This window comes from Grampus griseus (assembly GCF_964374135.1).
Source record: "Grampus griseus genome assembly, chromosome: 13".
Lineage (NCBI taxonomy): Eukaryota > Metazoa > Chordata > Mammalia > Artiodactyla > Delphinidae > Grampus > Grampus griseus.
In genome coordinates, this window is record NC_139007.1 from 58614591 (window position 1) to 58638620 (window position 24030).

The following is a 24030-nucleotide window of genomic DNA, read 5'->3' on the forward strand; positions in this document are numbered from 1 at the left end:
ACGGGTTAGTTTCTATCTTTCTGGCTACAAAATCATCTTATCAAGTTTTTTTCACATAAAATGTTACTTCTTCTACTGCTGAAGTCAGGGTTTGTCCAACATTTTTTCCTGAGAACCAGCTGTAATTGTGGAAGCAATTCAAATGAAATATTCCTATGATACTATGGTTTTCCCACTTTTGATCACATAGATTTCAGTATGTAAATGAAATAACAATGCCTGTGGACAACGAGGGATTTAGATAAACTGACTGTGCCTTTACACCAAGCTCACATTTCATTACGTGATTCAAGTAGTCACAGTTTTTGCAAACAGAAGGAATACAGTACAAAATGTAATCAGTTCAAAGAGTACAATAATTATCCCAGTCTTGCAAATATGTTTCCAAAACCTTAGTCCCACAAAATATCCAGCTGACTTGCCAATTTTCCATTTGTTTTATTTCCACTCACCAAAACCAATCCCTTTCAGCTATTCCACCTTTTTCTGGCTTTTCAGATAACTTAGCTATGACAAAGCAGGAGAAACTTCATTCAGGACTTACTGAAAATCCCTTGAGCTCATCTGCCTCATGTAAACCACTGAGTCTTCAATATTCAGAAAATTGATACATGAGAGAATTTCAGTTATGATACATGACAGCTCACATCTTGCCTTCTTTCTAGTATAAATAATATTACTTAATGGAATCATTAAAAAATCAATCTAAAATAAGGCAGGAATAATTCAAAAAGAGTCAGGTACCAAAATGGTCATTGCAGCTCTATTTACAATAGCCAGGACATGGAAGCAACCTAAGTGCCCATCATCGGATGAATGAATAAAGAAGATGTGGCACATATATACAATGGAATATTACTCAGCCATAAAAAGAAATGAAATTGAGCTATTTGTAATGAGGTGGATAGACCTAGAGTCTGTCATACAGAGTGAAGTAAGTCAGAAAGAGAAAGACAAATACTGTATGCTAACACATATATATGGAATTTAAGAAAAAAAAATGTCATGAAGAACCTAGGGGTAAGACAGGAATAAAGACACAGACCTACTAGAAAATGGACTTGAGGATATGGGGAGGGGTAAGGGTGAGCTGTGACAAAGCGAGAGAGAGGCATGGACATATATACACTACCAAACGTAAGGTAGATAGCTAGTGGGAAGCAGCCGCATAGCACAGGGATATCAGCTCGGTGCTTTGTGACTGCCTGGAGGGGTGGGATAGGGAGGGTGGGAGGGAGGGAGACGCAAGAGGGAAGAGATATGGGAACATATGTACATGTATAACTGATTCACTTTGTTATAAAGCAGAAACTAACACACCATTGTAAAGCAATTATACCCCAATAAAGATGTTAAAAAAAATAAATTAAAAAAATAAGGCAGGAAAAGAGAAATATAAAACAAAGACTAAATGGGACCAGCAGAAAACAAATAGATGTAGTTGAAATGAACAAGAAATATTACAACAGATCCTACAAACATTAAGAGGTTAACAATTTTATGCACACTTTGATGTAAAAAGCTTGAATAAATTAGATGAGAAATGGGCAAAATACCGGAAGGACACAAACCAGCAAAACTTAGTGAAACAGATACTTTGAATAGCCCTATAGTCTCCCTATGGGTAAAAATCTTCCTACAAAGAAAATTCTAAGTCAAAGTGTTTTCACTTGGAATTTCACCAAATATTTAAGGAAGAGGTAATATCAATTCTTCACAAACTTCCAGAAGATAAAAGAGGAGGGAATACTTCCTAACTCATTTTTTGATGCCAGCATTAATCTGATACCAAAATCAAAGACACTACAAAAAAGATCAATATCTCTCATGGGCCTAACTGCAAATTTTCTTAAAAACACGTAGTAGCAAATAGAACCCAATAATGTTAAAAAAAAAAAAAGAAATAAAGATATTATGACCATGCACAGTTGATTTAGAAAATCAATCAATGCAATTCATTATACTAAAGTCTAAAAAGGAAAAAAATCATACAATCATCTCAAAAAATCCATTTAAAACATTTATTCATGGCAAAATCTGTCAGTAAACTAGCAACAGAAGGTACTTCCTTAACCTTATAAAAGGAATCTATAAAAACCTATAGCTAATATTACACTTAACAATGAAAGGCTGAATTCTTCCCCACTAAGTTTGGGAACAAGTAAGTCCTGGAAATAAGGCAAGGATGGCCCTACTCCCCACTTCCAGAAGGTTCCATCGTTGGTTGTCCGCCTGTAACAGTTTGTCTGTTATTCCCATTCCCTAATTACAGTCATGGAACTTCTGTCCTTGACATTATACTACACTGTCTTCATCTTTCATCCTTTGGGAATCTCATCTACTCCAGGAGTTTCCCATCATCACCTTTATTCAGGATTACATACCCAAAAAGTCCATTGGATACCCTCACTTGGAAGTCTTACCGTCTTTTCACGTGCAATGTATCCAAAATTGTATTCACCCTTTATCTATAAGGATTTTTATTTCCTGGTACTGCTATTCTCCCAACCATCCAAATTCAAAACCACAGTTTTATTAACTTCTTCATTTACTACTCACACCTCCACAGATAATCTCTGCTCCTATCAGTTCCTCCTTTAAAAAAATAACCAGCTTTTACTTCTGCTCCATTCAGCTTCTCCTATCTCAGTTCAGATTCTATCATCTCATACTTTTGTCAAGGTCTTCCTTGAAAATCACTCTCAACGTGTCATTACATTTTATTCAACAGTATAGAGTGAAAAGTTCTATAATTTAGATTCAAGTTTCTCTAGAATTTAGCCTAACCTGGTTTTCCAGAGTGTCTATCATTAATCTCATCACATGGGACTTCCCTGGTGGTCCAGTGGTTAAGACCTCACCTTCCAATGCAGGGGATGCAGGTTCGATCCCTGGTTGGGGAGCTAGGATCCCATATGCCTTGTGGCCAAAAAACCAAAAACATAAAAACAGAAGATATATTGTAACAAATTCAATAAAGACTTAAAAAAAAATCTCACCACATGATCTCTATTATCTATTTATTATTCCCCTCAAATAATCTATCTTCTTCAAGCCCTTTGCTTTTGTTCATTCTTCCTCTTTATCCCCCACTCTCTTCACCCCACTGAGATATCCACTCCACTACCTCCACGCACTGAAACAACTCCACTGAAATGCTTCCTTCTCTCCAAGACTCATGATTCTCTCTCCTCTACGAAGTTTTCTTTGAGCATTCCAACTGGAAGTGATCATTCCCTCTCTGAATTATTATTCCTCTATTTCCATTCCCGTGTTGCCTGCAATATATTCTACACACAACATTATCTTCTCAACCAGTGGTAATTGCCTAGAAATAGCAAGTCCTGTTAATCCAGTTATAAATTTATACCTTTAGAAAAGTTGTTTACATTGTAAATGGAACAAAAAAAGGGAAAAATAGATTATTTTCCCATTTGCTCTCAATTATATTTACATATGGTTAAGACCTGGTGTGGAAGGTGTTTAACCAGATGCTAGAATGAGTTTGGGTCTGCATGACGTGTGATGCAGACACATCTGGCACTGAAATTTGGGAACGCTGTTATGACCTTTTAGCCCCTAAATGGACATGAATCTTATGAAACTGACATCAACATTTAGAAAAAGAGTTTATACATGCCACAGCTCTCTGAAATCCTTTAACACTAGGATGGTATTCCCTACCTACTTTAAAGAAATTTTTTTAAAAAACATATCTGAGAAAGGGAAATCCTATTTTAGAATGTTTTCTGATGTTAATTTATATCCTCAGTGCCTAATGGAGGGACTTGCATATTCAGAGCCTCATTAAATATGTGCAATTTTGAAAGAAGAATCCTGCCTTTCCTTTTGCTAAATCTAAATGCGGGGATAATCTTGAAACTAAAAGATAAGGACCCATAACCTATCCTCCGATATTCACATCTTTGTGGTAAAGGAACAGTTTAACTTGGTGGGAGCAAAATATCCCGCAGTAGCACCTACTTTCTTCCTTCAGCCTGTATTAAGAAGATACATGAACTATAATCAAACACAGGACTGATGGTGTCAATATTATACCGTAAGAAATGGCATATTGGCAAACCTTAAAAGCACAATTAAATGAGGCAAGAGGAGAGAAAAAGGCAAAAAAAATCTGGGTCTCAAATTTCTTATCATTCAATTATTCTCCCTGGGAGGAAGGAGAGACGGGAGGGAGGAAAAAAGGAAGAAGGAAGGAGGAAAATAAAGCGAGTCACTCAGAGAACAATCTTGAGAATTTATCCTGCGGATTGGCCAAACCAAAAAAAAGTATATTTAGCGAGTTTAAGGGTTTCCTGACAGTCTGACAAAGAGATAAATGTTATACAAGGGGATAATTAAATGGAATACTTATTTTGTTACTATCATCTTCTAGGGGAAAAAAAATGGAGAATGAAATTAACAGCAAAACATTGACCAATTAAGAATTTGAATACTGATAACATCACCTAGAAATTTATATTCACAAAACCATACAGTATAGTACTTATGGGCTATTTAAGGAAATTTTCCAGATCAGTTTTACTATCAGATTTTCACCTTTAGAATTCGAACAAAATGGTGCCCCTCTCTCCCACTCCACATCCCATTTAGCAAGTGGGGCCAGATGCAGCTTCACTGTACATCCGTGGTGAAGGCCATTCCTCAGCCACCTTGCTGTAGTGTTTGATATTCCAGGACTTATAAAATAAAAATAGAGGGCTTCCCTGGTGGCGCAGTGGTTGAGAGTCCGCCTGCCGATGCAGGGGACGTGGGTTCGTGTCCTGGTCCGGGAAGATCCCACATGCCGCGGAGCGGCTGGGCCCGTGAGCCATGGCCGCTGAGCCTGCGTGTCCGGAGCCTGTGCTCCGCAACGGGAGAGGCCACAACAGTGAGAGGCCCGCGTACCGCAAAAAAAATAAAAAATAAATAAAAATAAAAAAAATAAAAATAGAAATATTGATCACAGTGTACTCTCATTGTCATGGTCTCATTATAAAAATAACAGCCATTATAAAAATCTCATTGTATATGTATTAAATATATTTATAAATTATAAATGTAACATAAAATGCTGATAAATAAAAGTAGGTTCCGATTAAGTATCATTAAAAATTGACTTTATGAGGGCAAGAGGGTTGAGGAGGATTCAGAGAATCATGATCCTATAGAGATTTTGTAAGTATTTAAGAATAAAAATATGTAGATGTTTTAATTGTGTAAATATAAAAGCTGGTATGCAGAAGTCATTCTTCTTTGTACTTATTCATTTTTAATGTTCTATGAAGTGAAATGTGAGGTAACATTTCCCTAGATAAATGGCTTTATGTGGATTCCAATCATATTCTAACTCAAATATCTGCATAAATATCAGCTTCAATATGAATTGTCATTGAGGTATTATTTTTTGTTTTTATTGCGGATTATTATATTAATCGTGTATTAACCTTGTTTATACTTTTTAAAGATAAAATATTAGCTTTTACCTTTGAAAACTGAGTTGATAATTAGACTCTGGTAATAAAATTAACCTGCAGTTGTGTCATAAAAATAATACTTCTAGATGAACCAGTTTGCAAAGCAGAAATAGAGACACAGATGTAGAGAACAAATGATGGACACCAGGGGGAAAGTTGGGGTGGTGGTGGTGGTGGGATGAACCGGGAGATTGGGATTGACATGTATACACTGATGTGTATAAAATGGATAACTAATAAGAACCTGCTGTATAAATAAATAAATAACTAAATAAAATTCAAAATAAATAAAATATTACTTCTGAAGCATATTCTCACAAGATATTTTTCCTTTTGAACATGTTATGCTTTGAAATAAATGATAAAGTGTATTACTGAGGTTTCAAAACGCTGTGTGGCAATAGTAAAGACAGCATCAGCAGAAGTTGGCATTAGCATTTCGCATGGTAGCCAGAGTACGGACTGCCACCTTCAGACTAAGATAACAAACCAAAAACACTAGCTTTGATAATCCACAAGATTGCTATGACCTCTCGTTAAAAAACATGATTACACAGATGTGAAACTGGTTCTCACTCATTGTCAGTCTTTTTTTTCCTCTCTTGAATAAAATCTCTGTTAACAGAAAAGAGCTTTGACCGGTGCTGTGTTAAACAGGATGAAGTGAAAACTCTTTATGGGTGTAATAAAAGATATGAATAAACCCCGGTTCAGCTTGGGGAACTGAATGTAAGCACAGCTGCAGAGGGACCCTTGAGAAAAATGTTACCATCCGTCATCATTTTCTTCAACAGGTGCTTGTAGTTTTTCTTTTTCTAAATTACAAAAGCCTTGTTACTTCCAACATTCCTGTTTGTAATATCCATTTCTATAATAAGTGTTATGGTAGTTTAATAATATCGATAGTATAATAATAGATATTTTTGTGTTCAAGAGAATCCTTGATCCTAAAAAACCATAAAACCGTATAAACAAACTATATAAACATAATCTTCAGATTTCAGAATAAGCTGATTTTAATGTTATTTCTTCGCTAATCTTGGAAATTTGAGAGGAATGTCAAAACAGAAGGGGCTTGCCTTCCAGAAACCACTTCAGATAAAACTGAAACTCTCTAGCTCTGAGAAGGGATCTGTTAAATGCTGCCAGAACGCCTAAATGTGCGCCCTATTGGCTTGCGTTCCATGGGGGGCCCACCTGAGCAATCTGTCCTTTAAGTGCCACCTTCTGGAAATACACATCCTGAATTTTCTCCCACAGCCAATCATCTCATTTTAGTTTTCATATAGGTCATTTAAGACTTTGCGATAATTACAGAATTATCAGATAAAGTGTAAAATGAAAACTTTGACTCGATCTCTAACAATAGGCTTCAATGGAAAAAACAATTCCAAATCTTACCATTGACATAAGATGTTACTTTACTTTCACCGTATTCCATCACTTTAATTTTTTAAAAAATTTAGATGACTTCTCTTAATTTTCCATGACCAGTTTATGAAAGGAATAAATTTTGAAGAGAAGGCCCCTTCCTTCCTGCCTTCCCTCCTCTGTCCCTTCCTCCCTTCCTTCTTCCTCTCCTTTTTCCAACACATATTTCATTGCATTACTATTCCTCATCCCTGATGTAGGGCTGAGAGCACACAATTGTACAGTACAGACAGTATAAGACAAAGTCCTTATTATAATCAAACTGATAGTGGAGTTGCAGGATAAGCAGACAATTTTTTAAACTTAAATAACAATATAACCAAAAATATTTTGATAAGTGCTTATAGGAAAATAAAACAGAGATTCTAGACACAGATTCGAAAGCCTTTGGGTTGAGGGATCAGAAAAGTCACCACTGAGACACAAACTTACTTTGAGAAATAAACTACAGCTAGGAGCCAGCCATGGAAAGTGAGGAGGAAGTAGGTCCAGGAAGAGAGGGCAGCTATTGGAAAGGACCTAGAAGGGGGCAAGGCGAGGTTTATCCAGTTTGGTGAAGCAAATAAAAACCAGGGTGACTGAACTGTAGTGCCCGGAACAGAAAAATGAGGTCAACAGAGATCACATGAGGCCCCAGATGCTGTGAACGCCTTATGGGTCAGTATAGGGAGTTCAGATTTAATACTAAACTTATATAGAAGTTATTTGAGCTTGAAGCAGAAAGAGACATATTCTGATTGATATGAAAATATATATATACGTGTGTGTGTGTGTGTGTGTGTGTGTGTGTGTGTATTACTGTGGCTACCGTGTGGAGAATGAAAAGAAGAAAAACGAAGAGCCATGATCAGAAGACAGGAGTCACACAGTGGTCCCAGGGGTTCAAGCTTGAGTGGTAGTAGTAAAACTGAAGGGATGTGGGAGGTTTTAGATTTAGTTTGGAGGAAGAGTCAATAGAATCTGAAGAGGTGGGTTTTATATGTGGGAAGAAGGAAGGAGAAGAAACAAGGATGACCCCTAATTTTTGACCGGAGGTACCCAGAGGTGTCGTTTACTGAGATGGGGAAGGCTGGGGAAGAAGCAGATTTAAGATGCTACCTAGACATCCAGGTGAGAAGGTCAGGAGGCAGAGAATATGTAGACTGCTCTTAGATCAAAAAAATGCATCAACCAAGCTTCCGAAACTTACCAACTTTTATTCAGCCTTGAATATAAAGGCTCCTGAAGCCCTCCAAATTCTTTTGAGTATATACAAGTCATAAGACATTTCAAAACTAATACATATTCACTATATATGATTAACATATATTCACTAATATAATTCAAATATACTGAAATATATAGTAGGGAAAGAAATGAAATACTCTCACAACTAATATAAAGATTCAATGCATAGCTATCTGCAGAGACAGCAGACCTTCTTGAGGCAGGTTAAAAAACAACATAGACAGTTTCATAGTTGCTAATGTCTTCCCTTCTGTTAATTTCTAGAATAACCTAAAAGCAAGATTGTGGAGTAAATTTCTTTTCAGCATCACACTCAAGTTGGAAGACAGCCTGAAGGATACCTAAGCCTAGCTCCTATCGAGAGGATTTCTCTCAAAAATGTTTTTAAGAGAGGATCACACAGTATTCAATATCTCCAGTGACAAAGCTCATGAGTTTACAATCTCACAAGGCAACTCATTCAATTTTAACACCTCTGATGGTCAGAAATGTATTTCTTACACTAACCTAAAATAGAGTATACTAATTGGGTCTTTTTTCTTCCTTCTGGAACCTAATAGGTAGCATCTAATCCATATTTCTTGAGGAAGACTGTCCACTATTTCACGGGCAATGATCATGTCTTTTCTAATTGTTCTTTTTCCAAGCAAACATTGCCAGTGGTCTCCCATTACTCAAGTACCCCAATTTCCAGAGATTTCAATCATCCTTGGACTTCTCCTTTAGAATGATCCAGTTCACCCACACATCCTTTAAAGAAGTTATTCAAGAAGGTATCTTCTGTTACGGTTAACCTAGTACAGATTACAATGTCAGTATTACTTCCCTTGATGTAAACGTAGAGTTTATAGGCTAATATTGCATATTTGTGTTCAACAAGCACATCTTTTGAGCTTAAGAAGAACTAGTATTTAGACCTTTTTCATATGAATTCCAATTAAGTCCAATTTTACACATTTTGTACATACACAACTAATCTTTAAACCAAGCGTTTAACTTTATTTGTATTCTCAGTGAATTTTTAACTTTTAGTTTCCTTCCGTTATTTTAATATACCACTATCCTTTTATTTTTTACAAGTTTATTGGAGTATAATTGCTTTACAATGGTGTGTTAGTTTCTGCTTTATAACAAAGTGAATCAGTGAATTATACATATACATATGTTCCCATATCTCTTCCCTCTTGCGTCTCCTTCCCTCCCACCCTCCCTATCCCACCCCTCCAGGCGGTCACAAAGCACCGAGCCGATATCCCTGTGCCATGCGGCTGCTTCCCACTACCTATCTACCCTATGTTTCGTAGTGTATATATGTCCATGCCTCTCTCTCGATTTGTCACAGCTTACCCTTCCCCCTCCCCATATCCTCAAGTCCATTCTCTAGTAGGTCTGTCTTTTTCTTTTTTTTTTGTAGTTGAATTTTTAAATTAATTTTTTAAACATCTTTATTGGGGTATAATTACTTTACAATGGTGTGTTAGTTTCTGCTTTATAACAAAGTGAATCAGTTATACATATACATATGTTCCCATATCTCTTCCCTCTTGCGTCTCCTTCCCTCCCACCCTCCCTATCCCACCCCTCCAGGCGGTCACAAAGCACCGAGCCGATATCCCTGTGCCATGCGGCTGCTTCCCACTACCTATCTACCCTATGTTTCGTAGTGTATATATGTCCATGCCTCTCTCTCGATTTGTCACAGCTTACCCTTCCCCCTCCCCATATCCTCAAGTCCATTCTCTAGTAGGTCTGTCTTTTTCTTTTTTTTTTGTAGTTGAATTTTTAAATTAATTTTTTAAACATCTTTATTGGGGTATAATTACTTTACAATGGTGTGTTAGTTTCTGCTTTATAACAAAGTGAATCAGTTATACATATACATATGTTCCCATATCTCTTCCCTCTTGCGTCTCCCTCCCTCCCACCCTCCCTATCCCACCCCTCCAGGAGGTTACAAAGCACCAAGCCGATATCCCTGTGTCATGCGGCTGCTTCCCACTAGCTATCTACCTTACGTTTGGTAGTGTATATATGTCCATGCCTCTCTCTCGCCCTGTCACAGCTCACCCTTCCCCCTCCCCATATATCACTATCTTTTGAGTCCTTATTCTGTGGACTAATGTAGGCAGTCTGTTATCAACATGTTGTGACATCCTAAGAGACCTGCCAATTACTTTAGAATCATTCAGACACACCATTGATTTATTACCACAACTACAGGTTGGTTCAGCAAACCAAATGCAAAAGCAAATGCAGTCTTGTGAGTATAACTTGTGTTTATTGAAACCATGCTGACCTCTAGTCACAAACCAATTGCTTAGGGCCAAGCATTCACAAACCAGTTGCTTAAAGTTTGTCCTTGAATTTCCTCAAAAATTACTATCGGGCTTCCCTGGTGGCGCAGTGGTTGAGAGTCCGCCTGCCGATGCAGGGGACACGGGTTCGTGCCCCGGTCTGGGAAGATCCCACATGCCGCAGAGCGGCTGGGCCCGTGAGCCATGGCCGCTGAGCCTGCGCGTCCGGAGCCTGTGCTCCGCAACGGGAGAGGCCACAACAGTGAGAGGCCCGTGTACCACAAAAAAAAAAAAAAATTACTATGAATCTCCCCCATCTACTCCTTCAGTAGATATTTTTCCCCAAGTTGAAAATCTGGGACGTTTCTCTCCATGTAATCATCTGACAATTCTGATATTTCACTGAGCGACTCATTATAATAATACCTTGTATTTATTGAGTACTTTTAATGTGCCACATACTCTGCTAAGAGCTTTACATGCCTATTTCATTTAATCCTCACAAAAGCCCCATGCGTTAGATATAATTCCCTTCTTCATAAAGGGAACTGTCACTTTAGAGATGTTAAGGAGTTTGCCAAGGGCCACACAAGGAGTAAGTAGCGAGCAGTGCTGGGATTCAGAGCAGGGCTTCCTGCTTTTAGCTGCTCAGCAGGTATTTCTTGAGGGCCCGCCAGGCACATGGACTCTTTCCTGGTCCCTCAGGAAGCCTGCGGCAGCACGGCCATTCTCACCCACCTGTAACTGTTGCAGCCCCACCCTAATAAAACACGAATCATCCACCACTCCTGCTTCTTCTCCTCCTCCCCCTACTGCAACTATAGCTTTAGGGCATTTCACTTCTTATTAGCAACCGTGGAAAATGAAGGAGGGAAGGAAAAGAAGATCTATTTACGTAACTAGAAAGACACTTCAGAATTTTTCCAAATACAAAGGGAGTCCATTTTGTCACTGGTAATTCTAAAAAAAGATTTTAGAGCAGAACACGCCTCTTGAACAGGCTGAGAAATTATCTAAGACTTTCATTTATTAATATTCCTTTAATGCCCTGTGGCCATATATAACTTATGAATTTTAGACTCTGTGTGGGCAGATATTCCTGTTGCTTAGAAATACAGCAGCTAGTACCGACTGACAAAAGGTGTGTAGGAATGGTAGAGGGCTATGAGGAGGAGGGAGATTTCTGGCTCAGCATGTTTTAAAATACACCACTACCCACAGTTCTTCCATTGCTGCTCTCGTTTCAGCATGTACTTTCGAGAAAATACTTAGGAGTATCACCAAATCTGTTGAACATTTCAGAAGTGTTTCAATTCTAGAAAAACCCACTTTATTTTTCTACTTTACAAAATCATCTTAACTATCTAAGCATATGTTTGCCCTTGCTTCAAACATCAAGTGGTCACTCTGAATTGCTTTGTCCAGAATCCTGCTATGCGTCCCCATGCCCGGTGCCTGGAACCTTCCAAGCTTCTATAGGTGGACCACACAGGGGTCACCCGATTCTGATCAAAGAGCCTAACCACATAAGGTCAGTAGTTCCCGAACTCGTCTGCACATTTCAGAATTGCCTTCACAGAGTCAATTAAGAAACTTTAAAATATATTAATGCCTGTGTCCACCACCCCACAGAGATTGTGATTTAATGGGTATTAGGAGGGATGGGGGTTGCCTGGATGGTGAAAGTTTTAAAAGATGCCCTGGTGATTCTAATGCGCAAATTTGGGAATTTCTGATGAAGGAAGTGTCTTTCCCAGTTCTCAGTCTTCCATTAGCTCTGGCTGCTCACCACTGGATTCCAGTCCACCGTAGCACAGATCCAACTTGGCCCTGCCCAAAGGGATCTGGATGTCCAAAGTACCAGAGGCCTTGCTTCTACACGGTTTCATCTACCAAGAACTTCCTTGTATGAGTGGGTTTCTGTGCACGAAGTTTGCAGGGGGAAAAATGGTAGCAATTTAGTTGTATCTAAGAAACTGAGACTTCCAAGTTTTAGTCTAAAAATTGCCTGAAAGATGGAAATCTTCCCCAGACGCGTGTGGTTTTGTTGCTCTAGCTTCTCAAAGTCCTTTAGCTCTCTCGTATTATTGAAGACGAGAAAGAACACAGAGTATAAGAGAAAAACATTCATACCTGGTATTAAGAAAGAAACTCCTATAAAATCACTGAGTCTGGGCTTCCCTGGTGGCGCAGTGGTTGAGAGTCCGCCTGCCGATGCAGGGGACACGGGTTCGTGCCCCGGTCCGGGAAGATCCCACATGCCGCAGAGCGGCTGGGCCCGTGAGCCATGGCCGCTGAGCTTGCGCGTCCGGAGCCTGTGCTCCGCAACGGAAGAGGCCACGGCAGTGAGAGGCCCGCGTACCGCAAAAAAAAATAATAAAATAAAATAAAATCACCGAGTCTCTAGATCAAAGCCTGAAAGACTCTAGTTGAGCTTACTAAACATCTGTGTGACAATGCCACAGAAATGGAAAAGAGAGCTCATGCGGTTCAGACACGTTAATTATATTTCCTCCAGGTAGGCAGTCTCCTATATTCAAGGTCTACTGAGTCCTTTGATGCCCATGCCAGATAATCTTCTTCGTAGTATATGATATTTTGAATTGTAAACACTATGGTTAATCTTGAAAGACAACCTTTAAACTTGGGATATTTGTTTTCCTTCGTGTTTTGATTCTAAGCATCCCAGTCTAAAACAGCCACACTGTTGTTCCTTATCACATCACCCTATTTTAATTCTCTGCACAGCAGTTACCACTTTCTGATATTTTTGTTGCTTGTTTATTTGTTTATCCCCCATCAAAATGTGAACCCCCTGATACCACTGATTTCCTCCCACTAAATGCTATATCCCCAGCATCTAGAACTGTTCAATAAACCTTCCATAAATATTGGTCAAGTGAACGAATGAACATTCTAACATTCTCTGCCTATCAGTGAGTACTTTACTAAAACAGTCATATGCAAGTCCCAAATGATTCTCATGCTGTGTGGCCTGGAGCCTCAGGCTTATACATCTACAAAATGGGAGAAATAAGATATTGACCTTATAGGGCTATTGTGAGAATTACATGAGATAACACACTTTAAGGACTTATCATAAGGTATGGCATATATTAAGAACTCCACGAGGGACTTCCCTGGTGGTCCAGTGGTAAAGAATCCGCCTTCCAGTGCAGGGGACAAGGGTTCCATCCCTGGTCAGGGAACTAATATCCCACACGCTGCGGGCCAACTAAGCCCGTGCACCTCAACTAGAGCCCACGTGCCACCAACTACAGAGCCCACGCACCCTGGAGCCTGTGCGCCACAACTAGAGAAGAGAAAACCCGCACGTCACAACTAGAGAGAAGCCCGCTACCCCAACGAAAGATCCCACACACCTCAACGAAGACTCCGCATGCCGCAACTGAGACCCTACACAGCCGAAAAACAACCCAAGAACTCCATGAATGAAAAATCACATCATAGAAATGTATATCTATGACATTCATAGTACAACAAAAGTAGTGAGAGAGATACTATGATTTTATCACTTCTTAAAAATGCATTTTATTAACATGTTTTTCACTATTGAGGAAGAAAACTGTTAATATGTTTTTATGTAAGCTACCAGTTGCTTGTAGGAGAAGAAAGACCACCAAACCAGGACTGAGAGGAAATGAATCCAGGCTACTGATCTGTATGGCCTCCAACAAGTCGTTTAATAGGTACCTAAGGCCTAGTTTCTTAACCGTAAAATTGGGGCGGGGGTGGTTTAGGAAATTTAAGGGGAATCAACTGAACTCTGAGCTCTTACGAGCAGCAAGTAAATGCCCAAAACATCAACATTTAACTTGTAAAAGCAAACATTGTTTAAAGATTTTCTCATAATTTTTGGCTACATTCGATGACGACAAAAGACCTCAGTAGGAAATTAAATTTGGTCTATACATTATTTGCACAGCGCCCATATATAATCCCATTTTTACAGTTAACAAAAAGTGATATATTTGAAGTTATTTTTATTTTTGTAGAATTCTCTGCTTATGTGTGTGCTGTATGTTGTCCTAATGTGAAGCTTTTTTTTCCCAGTCTATTTTAAAATTTAACAAGTTAAAAAGACATAGATTGGGACGAGGTTTCCTGGAGAAATATTCTGTGTTTAAAAGTTCTGTACTAGTGGCCACTGGGCCGCGGTTGTGGCTGAAGTCTTGCCGCCAGGGATGGGCCCCAAGGCCAAGAAGCGCGTGGTGCTGCCCACCCGCCTGGCGCCCCCCACGGTGGAGCAGATCCTGGAAGACGTGCGGGGGGCACCCGCCGAGGACCTAGTCTTCACCACCGTGGCCCTGGAAGAGTAAGTGGTCAGCGGGAGCAGAAGGGAAAGAACCTACAGGAACCCAAACACATGCAGCCCTTCCCGCTCGTTCAGCAACACGATCATCCTCGGGACCTGGGATCGATGAGGCAGTTTTGCTGAAGAGCATGCCAGTGGGGACCAGCCAGGGGAAGGGGCTTAGCAACACAAACCTACAAACGTCCAAAGCGAACCTGTACGTGTGTGTGCACAGCAGCACAGAAGGTGGAAACAGCCTTAGTGTCCATCACCAGATGATGGAGAAACACACCATGTCCCTCCACACACGGGGACGTCCCTCAGCCACGAAAAGGGTGAAGCCCTGACCCTTGCTACCACACGGATGGACCCTGAGAACACGATGCTCAGTGAGAGAAGCCAGACACAGAGTGTGTGATCCCATTGATGGGAAACGTCCAGAACTGGCAGATCCACAGACACAGAGCATGGGTTCGTGGTTGCCTGGGGCTGGGGAGGGGGATGGGGGGCTGAGTGGTTAATGGGGACAGAGTTTCAGTTTGGGAAGATACGATTAAAAATGGTTAAGACAGTAAATTTTATGTTACATATAATTTACCACAGTTTAAAAAAAAATGTTTAGGGAATTCCCTGGCGGTCCAGTGGTTAGGACTCGGTGCTTTCACTGCTGAGGGCCCGGATTCAATCCCCGATTGGGGAACTAAGATCCCATAAGCTCTGCAGCATGGCCAGAAAAAAATTAAAATAAAATTTAAAAATGTTTAAATATGTAATTATAAGTTGGAGTGGGGAGCTTCCAAAGCCTTTTTGCTTCTTAATCTGGAAACTCCACTCCCGGGAACCCACACAAAGGAAAAAAATAACAATAGGGGAAAAAGAGGTTGAACTGAACTGTGCGTGGGGCACTTTCACTGGATGAGCCACTCGGCTCATCACGCATCCCTTGCCTGACTGACAGACACCAGTGACATGCCAGCATTTCCATCTCGGGACCCCTGTACAATCTGAACATTTTTTTGAGGACCCCAAAGAGTTCACTTGGGTTACAGCTCAATTTTTAATCATACTGCCACCAACAACAAAACAAACATCCCAATCAAAAAATGGGCAGAAGACCTAAATAGACATTTCTCCAAAGAAGACATACAGATGGCCAACAGGCACGTGAAAAGATGCTCAACGTCACTAATTCCTAGAGAAATGCAAATCAAAACTACCATGAGCTACCACCTCACACCCGTCAGAATGGCCATCGTTAAAACGTCTACAAATAACATGCTGGAGAGGGTGTGGAGAAAAGGGAACCCTCCTACACTGTTGGTGGGGATGTAAGTTGGTGCAGCCATTATGGAGAACAGTACGGAGGATCCTTAAACAACTAAAAATAGAACTACCATATGATCCAGCAATCCCACTCCTGAGCATATACCCGGACAAAACTATAATTTGAAAAGATACATGCGCCCCTGTGTTCATAGCAGCACCATTTACAATAGCCAAGACATGGAAGCAACCTAAATATCCATTGACAGATGAATGGATAAAGAAAATGTGGTATATACAGATACAATGGAATATTACTCGGCCTTAAAAATGAATGAAATAATGCCAACTGCAGCAACATGGATGAACCCAGAGATTATCATACAAAGTAAAGTAAGTCAGACAAAGACAAATACCATATGATACCACTTTTATGTGGCATCTAAAATATGACACAAACGAACTTACCTACAAAACAGAAACAGACTCATGGACACAGAGAACAGACTTATGGTTGCCAAGGTGGGGGGGGGTTGCAGGGAGGGATGGAGTGGGAGGCTGGGGTCAGCAGGTGTAAACCATTATAGACAGGATGGATAAACAACAAGGTCCTACTGTAGAGCACAGGGAACCATATTCAATATCCTGTGATAAACCATAATGGAAAAGAATATAAAAAAAGAATGTATATATAACTGCATCCCTTTACACCTGAAACTAACACAATATTGTAAATCAACTATACTTCAATAAACAAAAAATATTTACCACAAAAAAAAAGTTCTGTACTAATTATTTTTTAAAAGTTACAATAAGCAGGGCTTCCCCTGTGGCGCAGTGGTTGAGAGTCCGCCTGCCGATGCAGGGGACACGGATTCGTGTCCCGGTCCGGGAAGATCCCACGTGCCGCGGAGCGGCTGGGCCCGTGAGCCATGGCCGCTGAGCTTGCGCGTCCGGAGCCTGTGCTCCGCAACGGGAGAGGCCCGCGTACTGCCAAAAAAAAATAAAAGAAAAGAAAAGAAAAGAAAAGAAAGAAAAAAAAGTTACAATAAGCAGCATTGTGAGGCATCCATAGACAGAGGTGTTTTTTGTTTTTTGTTTTTACATATGGATCAAACATTTCCAGAAACATGATATATAATGAATTCATTCCTTTTGCCAGCAACTTTATTTTAATAAGGCTCTATTACAAATGATGAATTAATAAACCACCGTTCACTTTCTTTGAAGTGGATTCTTGCCTCTCCTTCCAAGAATCCAGAAATAGGCTGTTGGTTGCCTGAAGTCTTAAACCTTGATGGTCAATTCAGGTGCACTGTTCTCTTCGCTCTTACTCTGCCCTTTCCTCAGGCTGGCGCTATGAAATCATCTGCTCTTCCAGGGAGAACCACACAGCTGAAGAGTATCCTGGTGTGTTGCTGTTCCAGCTTACATTGGTGCATGTGTACTTATTACTAATGCACAAAGCATGAAGCTTGGAGAGGTCCCTTCATCATCTGGAAATTGATGGTGGGGGGGGAGAGGACATAATTTGAAGATTTATAAATATCTCTTAACAAAGCTCCAGCTGAGCTGTGTCAGGGTTGCACACTCTCTTCGCCTTTCCCTTACAGCTTTTCAATTTGCTTTCCAAACATTTCTTTGTTGCCGTTGGCCCCGGTGCACTTAAAAGGAGCACATCCTTAACCACAAAGAATGCTCACTGTTCTCTGTGATTTCAAATCACAGCATAATTTCCGAACATTTCCTCAGGGAGCAGCCCTGCAGCAATTACCCCGCTGCTGAAGACTTCCTTCTCATCACAGAAAAGTTTCAGTCCTAGCGAGGGCCAACCAGCAAGGCTGTAACAAATGATGACATAGGTTTCAGCCTCCATTCCCCAGCGATTTACACCCCCAAAGGAAGAGTGAATCCATTTTTGTGCAAATTCAACAGGCACATCTGACAATGCTGCCCTCTTCTCCAACTCACACAAGCTAGGCATTCATCAACCCGGATTACTTCCCCCAAATGGAGACTCACAGTTGCTAAGTGGCTTGGGTCGGGGTGGGATCACTCTGTGTCAAAAAGGGGCAAAGTACAAGGAAAGGACACGAATCTGAGTGCATCAGGGAAGTGAGAGTTGAGTTAATTCATTGAGACAAAATAGTGAGGCTTTCCAAAGCCGAGGCAAGAGGAAAGACCGCTTCCCACCCCCAGCCCTGGCTGTTCTGTGAAACACACTGTCTCTGAAACTGACCTCAGCAGCATCCCAGGGGTAATGTGTCCCCAAGTGTAACCCGATCCAGAGCAACTTACCCAACAGGGCACACTGGGACGGGCTCTACTTCACAACCGCGTTTCTCTCTTTTCTTTACCATTTTGATGGTACCTGGTTATACAACATTTGAAGAAATATCTCCAGACGGGGTCGGAGGGTTACAAAACGGGCAGGGCAAATTTCCACAATACCTCATCTCTGGGTGTGGTTTTAAGGATGTCCAAGCCAGTATACTGCCTTGAGGCAAGGAAATCAAAATCTGATTTTTCACTCCACGACTCTACAAGCAAATGTCGCGCTGCCCTCCGGAGACAGTCTCATTGGGTCCAGCCCTGAATTAGTGATGGGCAACCACTGAAAAATGTGGGTTTGTGGAGGTTTAGAACTCTTTTTCTGGGGGGAGGAGTGGGAGGAATGGAGACTGGGAGGCTAACCATTCACTAACTTCTTGTGAGTCACGCACGCGCGCGTGTGTGTGTGTGTGTGTGTGTGAAGGGGGGGGTAAGGAAAGAGGTGAAAAAGTAAGCACTTGCCTCCCAAACCGAGCAGTGTCAAGAGAGGGTGACTACATGGTGACAGGTACTCAGAAGCGGTGGTGGAAGGGAACTGGCAAGTTGGTGATGATGGGTGTGGCTGCGTGGACTTTCCGAAGATGGCCACACTAATATCTTCCCCTCCCATGTGACCTCCTCCCAGCATGAGGTTGAGGTGGCATCTACATTCTCTCTTCAATCCAGTGGGGCTGTGACTACAGCAGAAGACACAGTCCGTCATTCCATGGCTAAATTATAAAGGGCCATCCAGTTTCCACCTGGGCCTCTCCAGATGTTCACTCTTGGGACCCAGCCACTCTGCTGGGAGGAAGCCAGGCAGCTACATGGAGAGGCCACGTTCCCGACACAGTACCGGCGGAGGTCCAGCCAATAGCCAGCATCCATTGCCTGTCAGACAAACCAGTGAGAGAGCCTCCAGGTGACTCAAGCACTCACCTTGGAGCTGACACCATGTGGAGCAAAGAAGACCTGTCACCACCAAGTCCTGCTCGGATTGCAGCTTTGTGAGCAAAATAAGCCACTGTGGTACGGGGTGCTTCGTTACACAATGACAGACAACCAAAAGAAGGGGCAAGGTCCCCGCTGGACGTTTCTTGACACAGAATAAATCTGGCCTGAAGAGAAATGGGACCTGCCTCTCTGCCTTTTCTGGATTTTCATAATTTGGGTTGATTCTTTATTCACTTTAGCTTCTTTTCCTCTTGGTCCCAGATGAAGCTGTCCATGGGATATATCTCAACTGAAATTGTGTATGTACGTGCGCACTACAGGGTGCTTTGTACAACTTTGAATTGTGGCTATTTACCAATCAGAAGGTTTTACTTATACACACACACAGACTAAAAATCTTTCTTCTCTTGGGACTTCCCTGGTGGTGCAGGGGTTAAGAATCTGCCTGCCAATGCAGGGGACACAGGTTCAAGCCGTGGTCCGGGAAGATCCCACATGCCGCGGAGCAGCTAAGCCCATGCGCCACAACTACTGAACCTGCGCTCTAGAGCCCGTGAGCCACAACAACTGAGTCTGCATGCTACAACTACTGAAGCCCGCGCGCCTAGAGCCCGGGTTGCGCAACAAGAAAAGCCACCACAATAAGAAGCCTGCGTACCTCAAGGAAGAGCAGCCCCCGCTCACTGCAACTAGAGAAAGTCCACGCGCAGCAATGAAGACCGCAGCCAAGAATAAATAAGTTAAATAAATAAATTTTTTAAAAAAGTTTCTTCTCTCAAAAAAACAAAAACAAACGGAAGATCTGGCAGTACTCGATTTGCATTTCTACATAACAGTAATTCACATGCAAAAACTTGGGTTTCTTCTCTCCCCTCTACTCTGCTGCATTACAATCCTGCCTGTTCCACTCAAGACTTGTCACTCTTACATTTGCTGCTTGACCTCTACATGAGTTTGGGTTTATGACATCTGTTTCAACGACAATTCTCTGCCTGGCTGGTTAGGATTTATTCTTAAATAGTTATCCAGGAGTTAACATTCTATTGAAAAGAGGAGTTTAAGGTCACCAGTTTAATAATAAACTGAGTTTAATAATCATCATTATTAAAAGTCATAATACTAAAAGAATAAAAAATATGTAAAGGTCAAGTTTTTTTTAATTAAATAATAAAGGATGAAATAAAATATATAGAAAATAGCCACAAGGGGAGGTGACTAGGATGTCAACTTAGGTTGTTATCATACACTCTGATGCCATCCTACATTGTGCCCCAGAAGCCAATGCTTTTTGTTGTATTGTTTCATGCAAAATTTGTTTTTTTTTTTTTTTTTGCGGTACGTGGGCCTCTCACTGTTGTGGCCTCTCCCGTTGCGGAGCACAGGCTCCGGACGCGCAGGCTCAGCGGCCATGGCTCACGGGCCCAGCCGCTCTGCAGCATGCGGGATCTTCCCGGACCGGGGCACGAACCCGTGTCCCCTGCATCGGCAGGCGGACTCTCAACCACTGCGCCACCAGGGAAGCCCCAAAATTTGTTCTTATTGGGAGTAAAATTACACAAAATTCAGTCTACTAGTGGAATCACATACACAATGTTTAACAACCCTATTTACTTTTTGGTATAGTTGCTGAGGATACCCTTATCACACCATTGCATGAAGAATCTCAAATCAATAGTTTCTAGGGGGAAGATACAATTTCAAGAGTTGGGAAATGGAATCACCCAGCCTGGATTATCCAGCTGGAACTGATACATTTCTTTTTATTTTTAGTGTCTGGGGTCTTTCATTTTATTGAAGAAGTTTTTAATAAATTTTCTTTCTCCTTAACTGATAAGCATAATTTTTATTGTATATTATATGTCCTAAAATGAATGGGATGCTTAAAAACATGGAATAGTAAAGGATGTCAGTCAACTATGAAAATGGTGATCCTTCATACATGAAAATAAAGATTTCATCTCCTTAGGAATAAAAACAGGGGAAAGTCCTACTTCGTGCTCATTAAATATGTTGGGAAAGGATCCATTTCCAAGGCTTATTTCATAGTGATATGTGTTCAGTAATCACTTTAAGAAAAGTTCTATGTTTCAAAACCCATCTAAAGAGCACTTAATTAATTCTTATGTGATCTTTATGAAGAACCACCAGCAGTGTGAAAATACTGTAGTTAACAAACCCTGTGTTAGTGGTGTGCCCATTATGGCATGTTGAAACAATTCTACTCTTAGTCTTTCATTTGATATCAAATTGGATGGGCTTTCTAGAACTGCTACTCTTCTGGGGAAATCAATATCAAGTTATCTTTTAAAGTATACATGCTCTGTTTTATGATATCACTATAGTAAGACTTGCGCCCTTCAACAAAACTTGCAAGGATAGTTAAGGGGCATTTGACTCTCCCCACCCTAAAAAACCAAACAGACAAACGAACAAAAAGATGTGGCTCAACAGGTGTTTAAATAAGGTATTGTCTACTTCATATCAGAAGAGAGCTAAGTTATTCAGCTAGTGAGGCCTGTGTTTGGGGTCAAATTCTTGGTTTACAAATTTAATGTCTGAGATGCTCCAGAAGGAGAAAATTTATACATCAATGACTTCAACAGAGTGTAATCCTCATATAACTTTACTTTCTTGGAGTTGTCCTTATTTTGGGGAGGAAAGGACTAATTTATGAAAATATAGACAACAGAATGGTTTTAAAGTTTTTATTGCTGTCATTTTTTTTTAATTTCTAGCCGGAGTTAAAAGGCCAATGCCAAAATTAGCGTTCAAAATCAATTGCAGAATGTTGTGGAAATCAAACTTAGAAGTCAGAAATAAAATTACTGAGAAATGCTCTTTGAAATCCATCGTGCACATCGATTTTAACATCATCAAAACCTTAACACAATGCCAGAGCAACTAGTTTTCATCTGCATCAAGAGACTTTTGGCAATGGTCAGCATTTTTGGATGAACTTTGATAAGCAACACTATATTTACCACGATGTTATGTCGTCGTGGAGAAGTGTCCAAATGTCGGTCAAGATCGAACAAAGATGTCCAGAAAACTTACCTACCTAATCATTCTGGTCATCTCATAATTTAAAAAAAAAAATTTCCTATTCATAAAAACATCTGTGAACAGGCAACGACTCTACTCGGGCTCTTTCAAAGCAAAACTGTAGCTGTCAAATTGATTTTGTTTGCTATTAAAGTAAGTGAAAAGTTTTGCCACTTAATAGGGGGTTTTGCCTGGGGACTCCAGGTTTTGGAGGTTTTGCGGCTTCCTAAACGGCTCTCAGAATAGCAAACTCCTAGAGATTCTTGGGGACCTTTCATTCATCTCTCGGGTAAGGTAGCTGACCCAGCCCGCGAGCCAGGAGGCTTCAGAATAGCCGAGATGTGGGAAGTTCTGAGATCCCCGACCCTCGATAGCAAGACAGCAAATGCTACGGCTCTCTGGTCCCTTCAACCCTGAGAGCTGTCTCGTTAGGCCCCCAAAGCCGGGGTCCCTCTCCTTTCCTGTGAGGGATGAAGGGGGGGTGCGTGGCAGGTGTGTACCTGGGGGATGTATTAAATGGGGCGCTGGGGACAGGAAAGTGCTCAGAGACGAAAAGCTGGGGGTCACCGTGCTCAGCGGTGAAACCTGGGCGCCGGAGGCTACAGGAGCGGACGGCGAAGGCAAACGGGTGCCGGGCAGGGGCGGCGGGGCGGCGGGGCGGCGGGGCGCGACGGCGTCCAGTCTCGGACGGAGGGAAAGCCGGGTGGCCCGGGGTCGGGACCGGCCGGGGCGCGGCGGGGCGGCTCCGAGAGGGGACGCGCTTACCTGGAGGTAGGGCCGCCCGCGGAGCACGCCGCCCACGACGATGTCGGCCGCGGCCATGGTCCCGGTGGGCGAGAAGCCGAAGCCCACGTAGCCGGCGGTGCGCACCTCGAGGCGGAAGGCTAGCCGGCTGCCCCGCGGGCCCCAGCTCAGCCAGTACTTGCCCTCCGAGTCGAGGAGGGTGCAGTGCGGGAAGGGCCGGCCCGAGCCCCCCGCCGCCGCGCCGGGCAGCAGGCCGCACAGCAGGAGCAGCGGCCAGCGGCACATCCTCGGGCGCGTCCCGCCTGGCGGCACCTGGGTTCCCGCCGCCTGGAACGCGGTGGGCGCACGCCGAGCGGCGGCCGAGAGCCGGCGGCTGGGCACCGCCCCCCGTCCCGCCCGCCGGGAGGGGCCGGACCGTCCCGCTCTCCCTCCCAGGCCCGGGCGGCCCGCCAGCCCGTCGGCCCGGGTCCCGCCGATTCCAGCTGCGTCCCGCCCTTGCCGCCCATCCATCTGCCACCCCGCGCCCCTGCTTTGGTCCCCGAGGTGGGATTCAGTGGGGAGCGGAGCGACGGATGTCCTGGAAGGAGAAAGAAGGAGGTGGAAGCCGAGGCAAGGGGGTCGGGGGCAGAGGGAAAAGGAGCGGGAAGAGTGAGCACGTCTTGGGGACCAGGGGGTGGGGATCCCAGGGGAAAGAATAAGGAATTGCCGACACAGGGTAAGTTTAGCTTAACCGAGGAGGGGAGGACCCGAGTAATCAAAGGGATAACGCTGGGTTTGCTGGAGGGCAAGTAAGAGAAAGTCCCGTCCAGGGTTAACCGCTTAATATTTCGGTATTCGCTGCTGTCGATTTTCCGAAACCATTGTACACAGCGATGCCTCTACCCCGCCGGCAACACGGTTCACCTCGTCTAGCGCATCTCTCTCACCCTTTCATTGAGTCTGGGGAGATCTGGTTCCTGACGGCAGGAGTCAG

General features: G+C 42.3%; 1 protein-coding gene across 1 annotated transcript in view; it reads right to left on the reverse strand.

Annotated features, from left to right (window-relative positions):
* MOXD1 (monooxygenase DBH like 1) overlaps positions 1-23342 on the reverse strand; it is a gene marked incomplete at its 5' end in the record, with an annotated part of 81635 nt that extends 58293 nt beyond the window's left edge. Inside the window, one exon of the mRNA XM_082668981.1 lies at positions 23079-23342. Coding sequence (XP_082525107.1) covers positions 23079-23342 — 264 coding nt within the window. The remainder of the gene's footprint in view (positions 1-23078) is intronic.
* Positions 23343-24030: the final 688 nt, after the last annotated feature.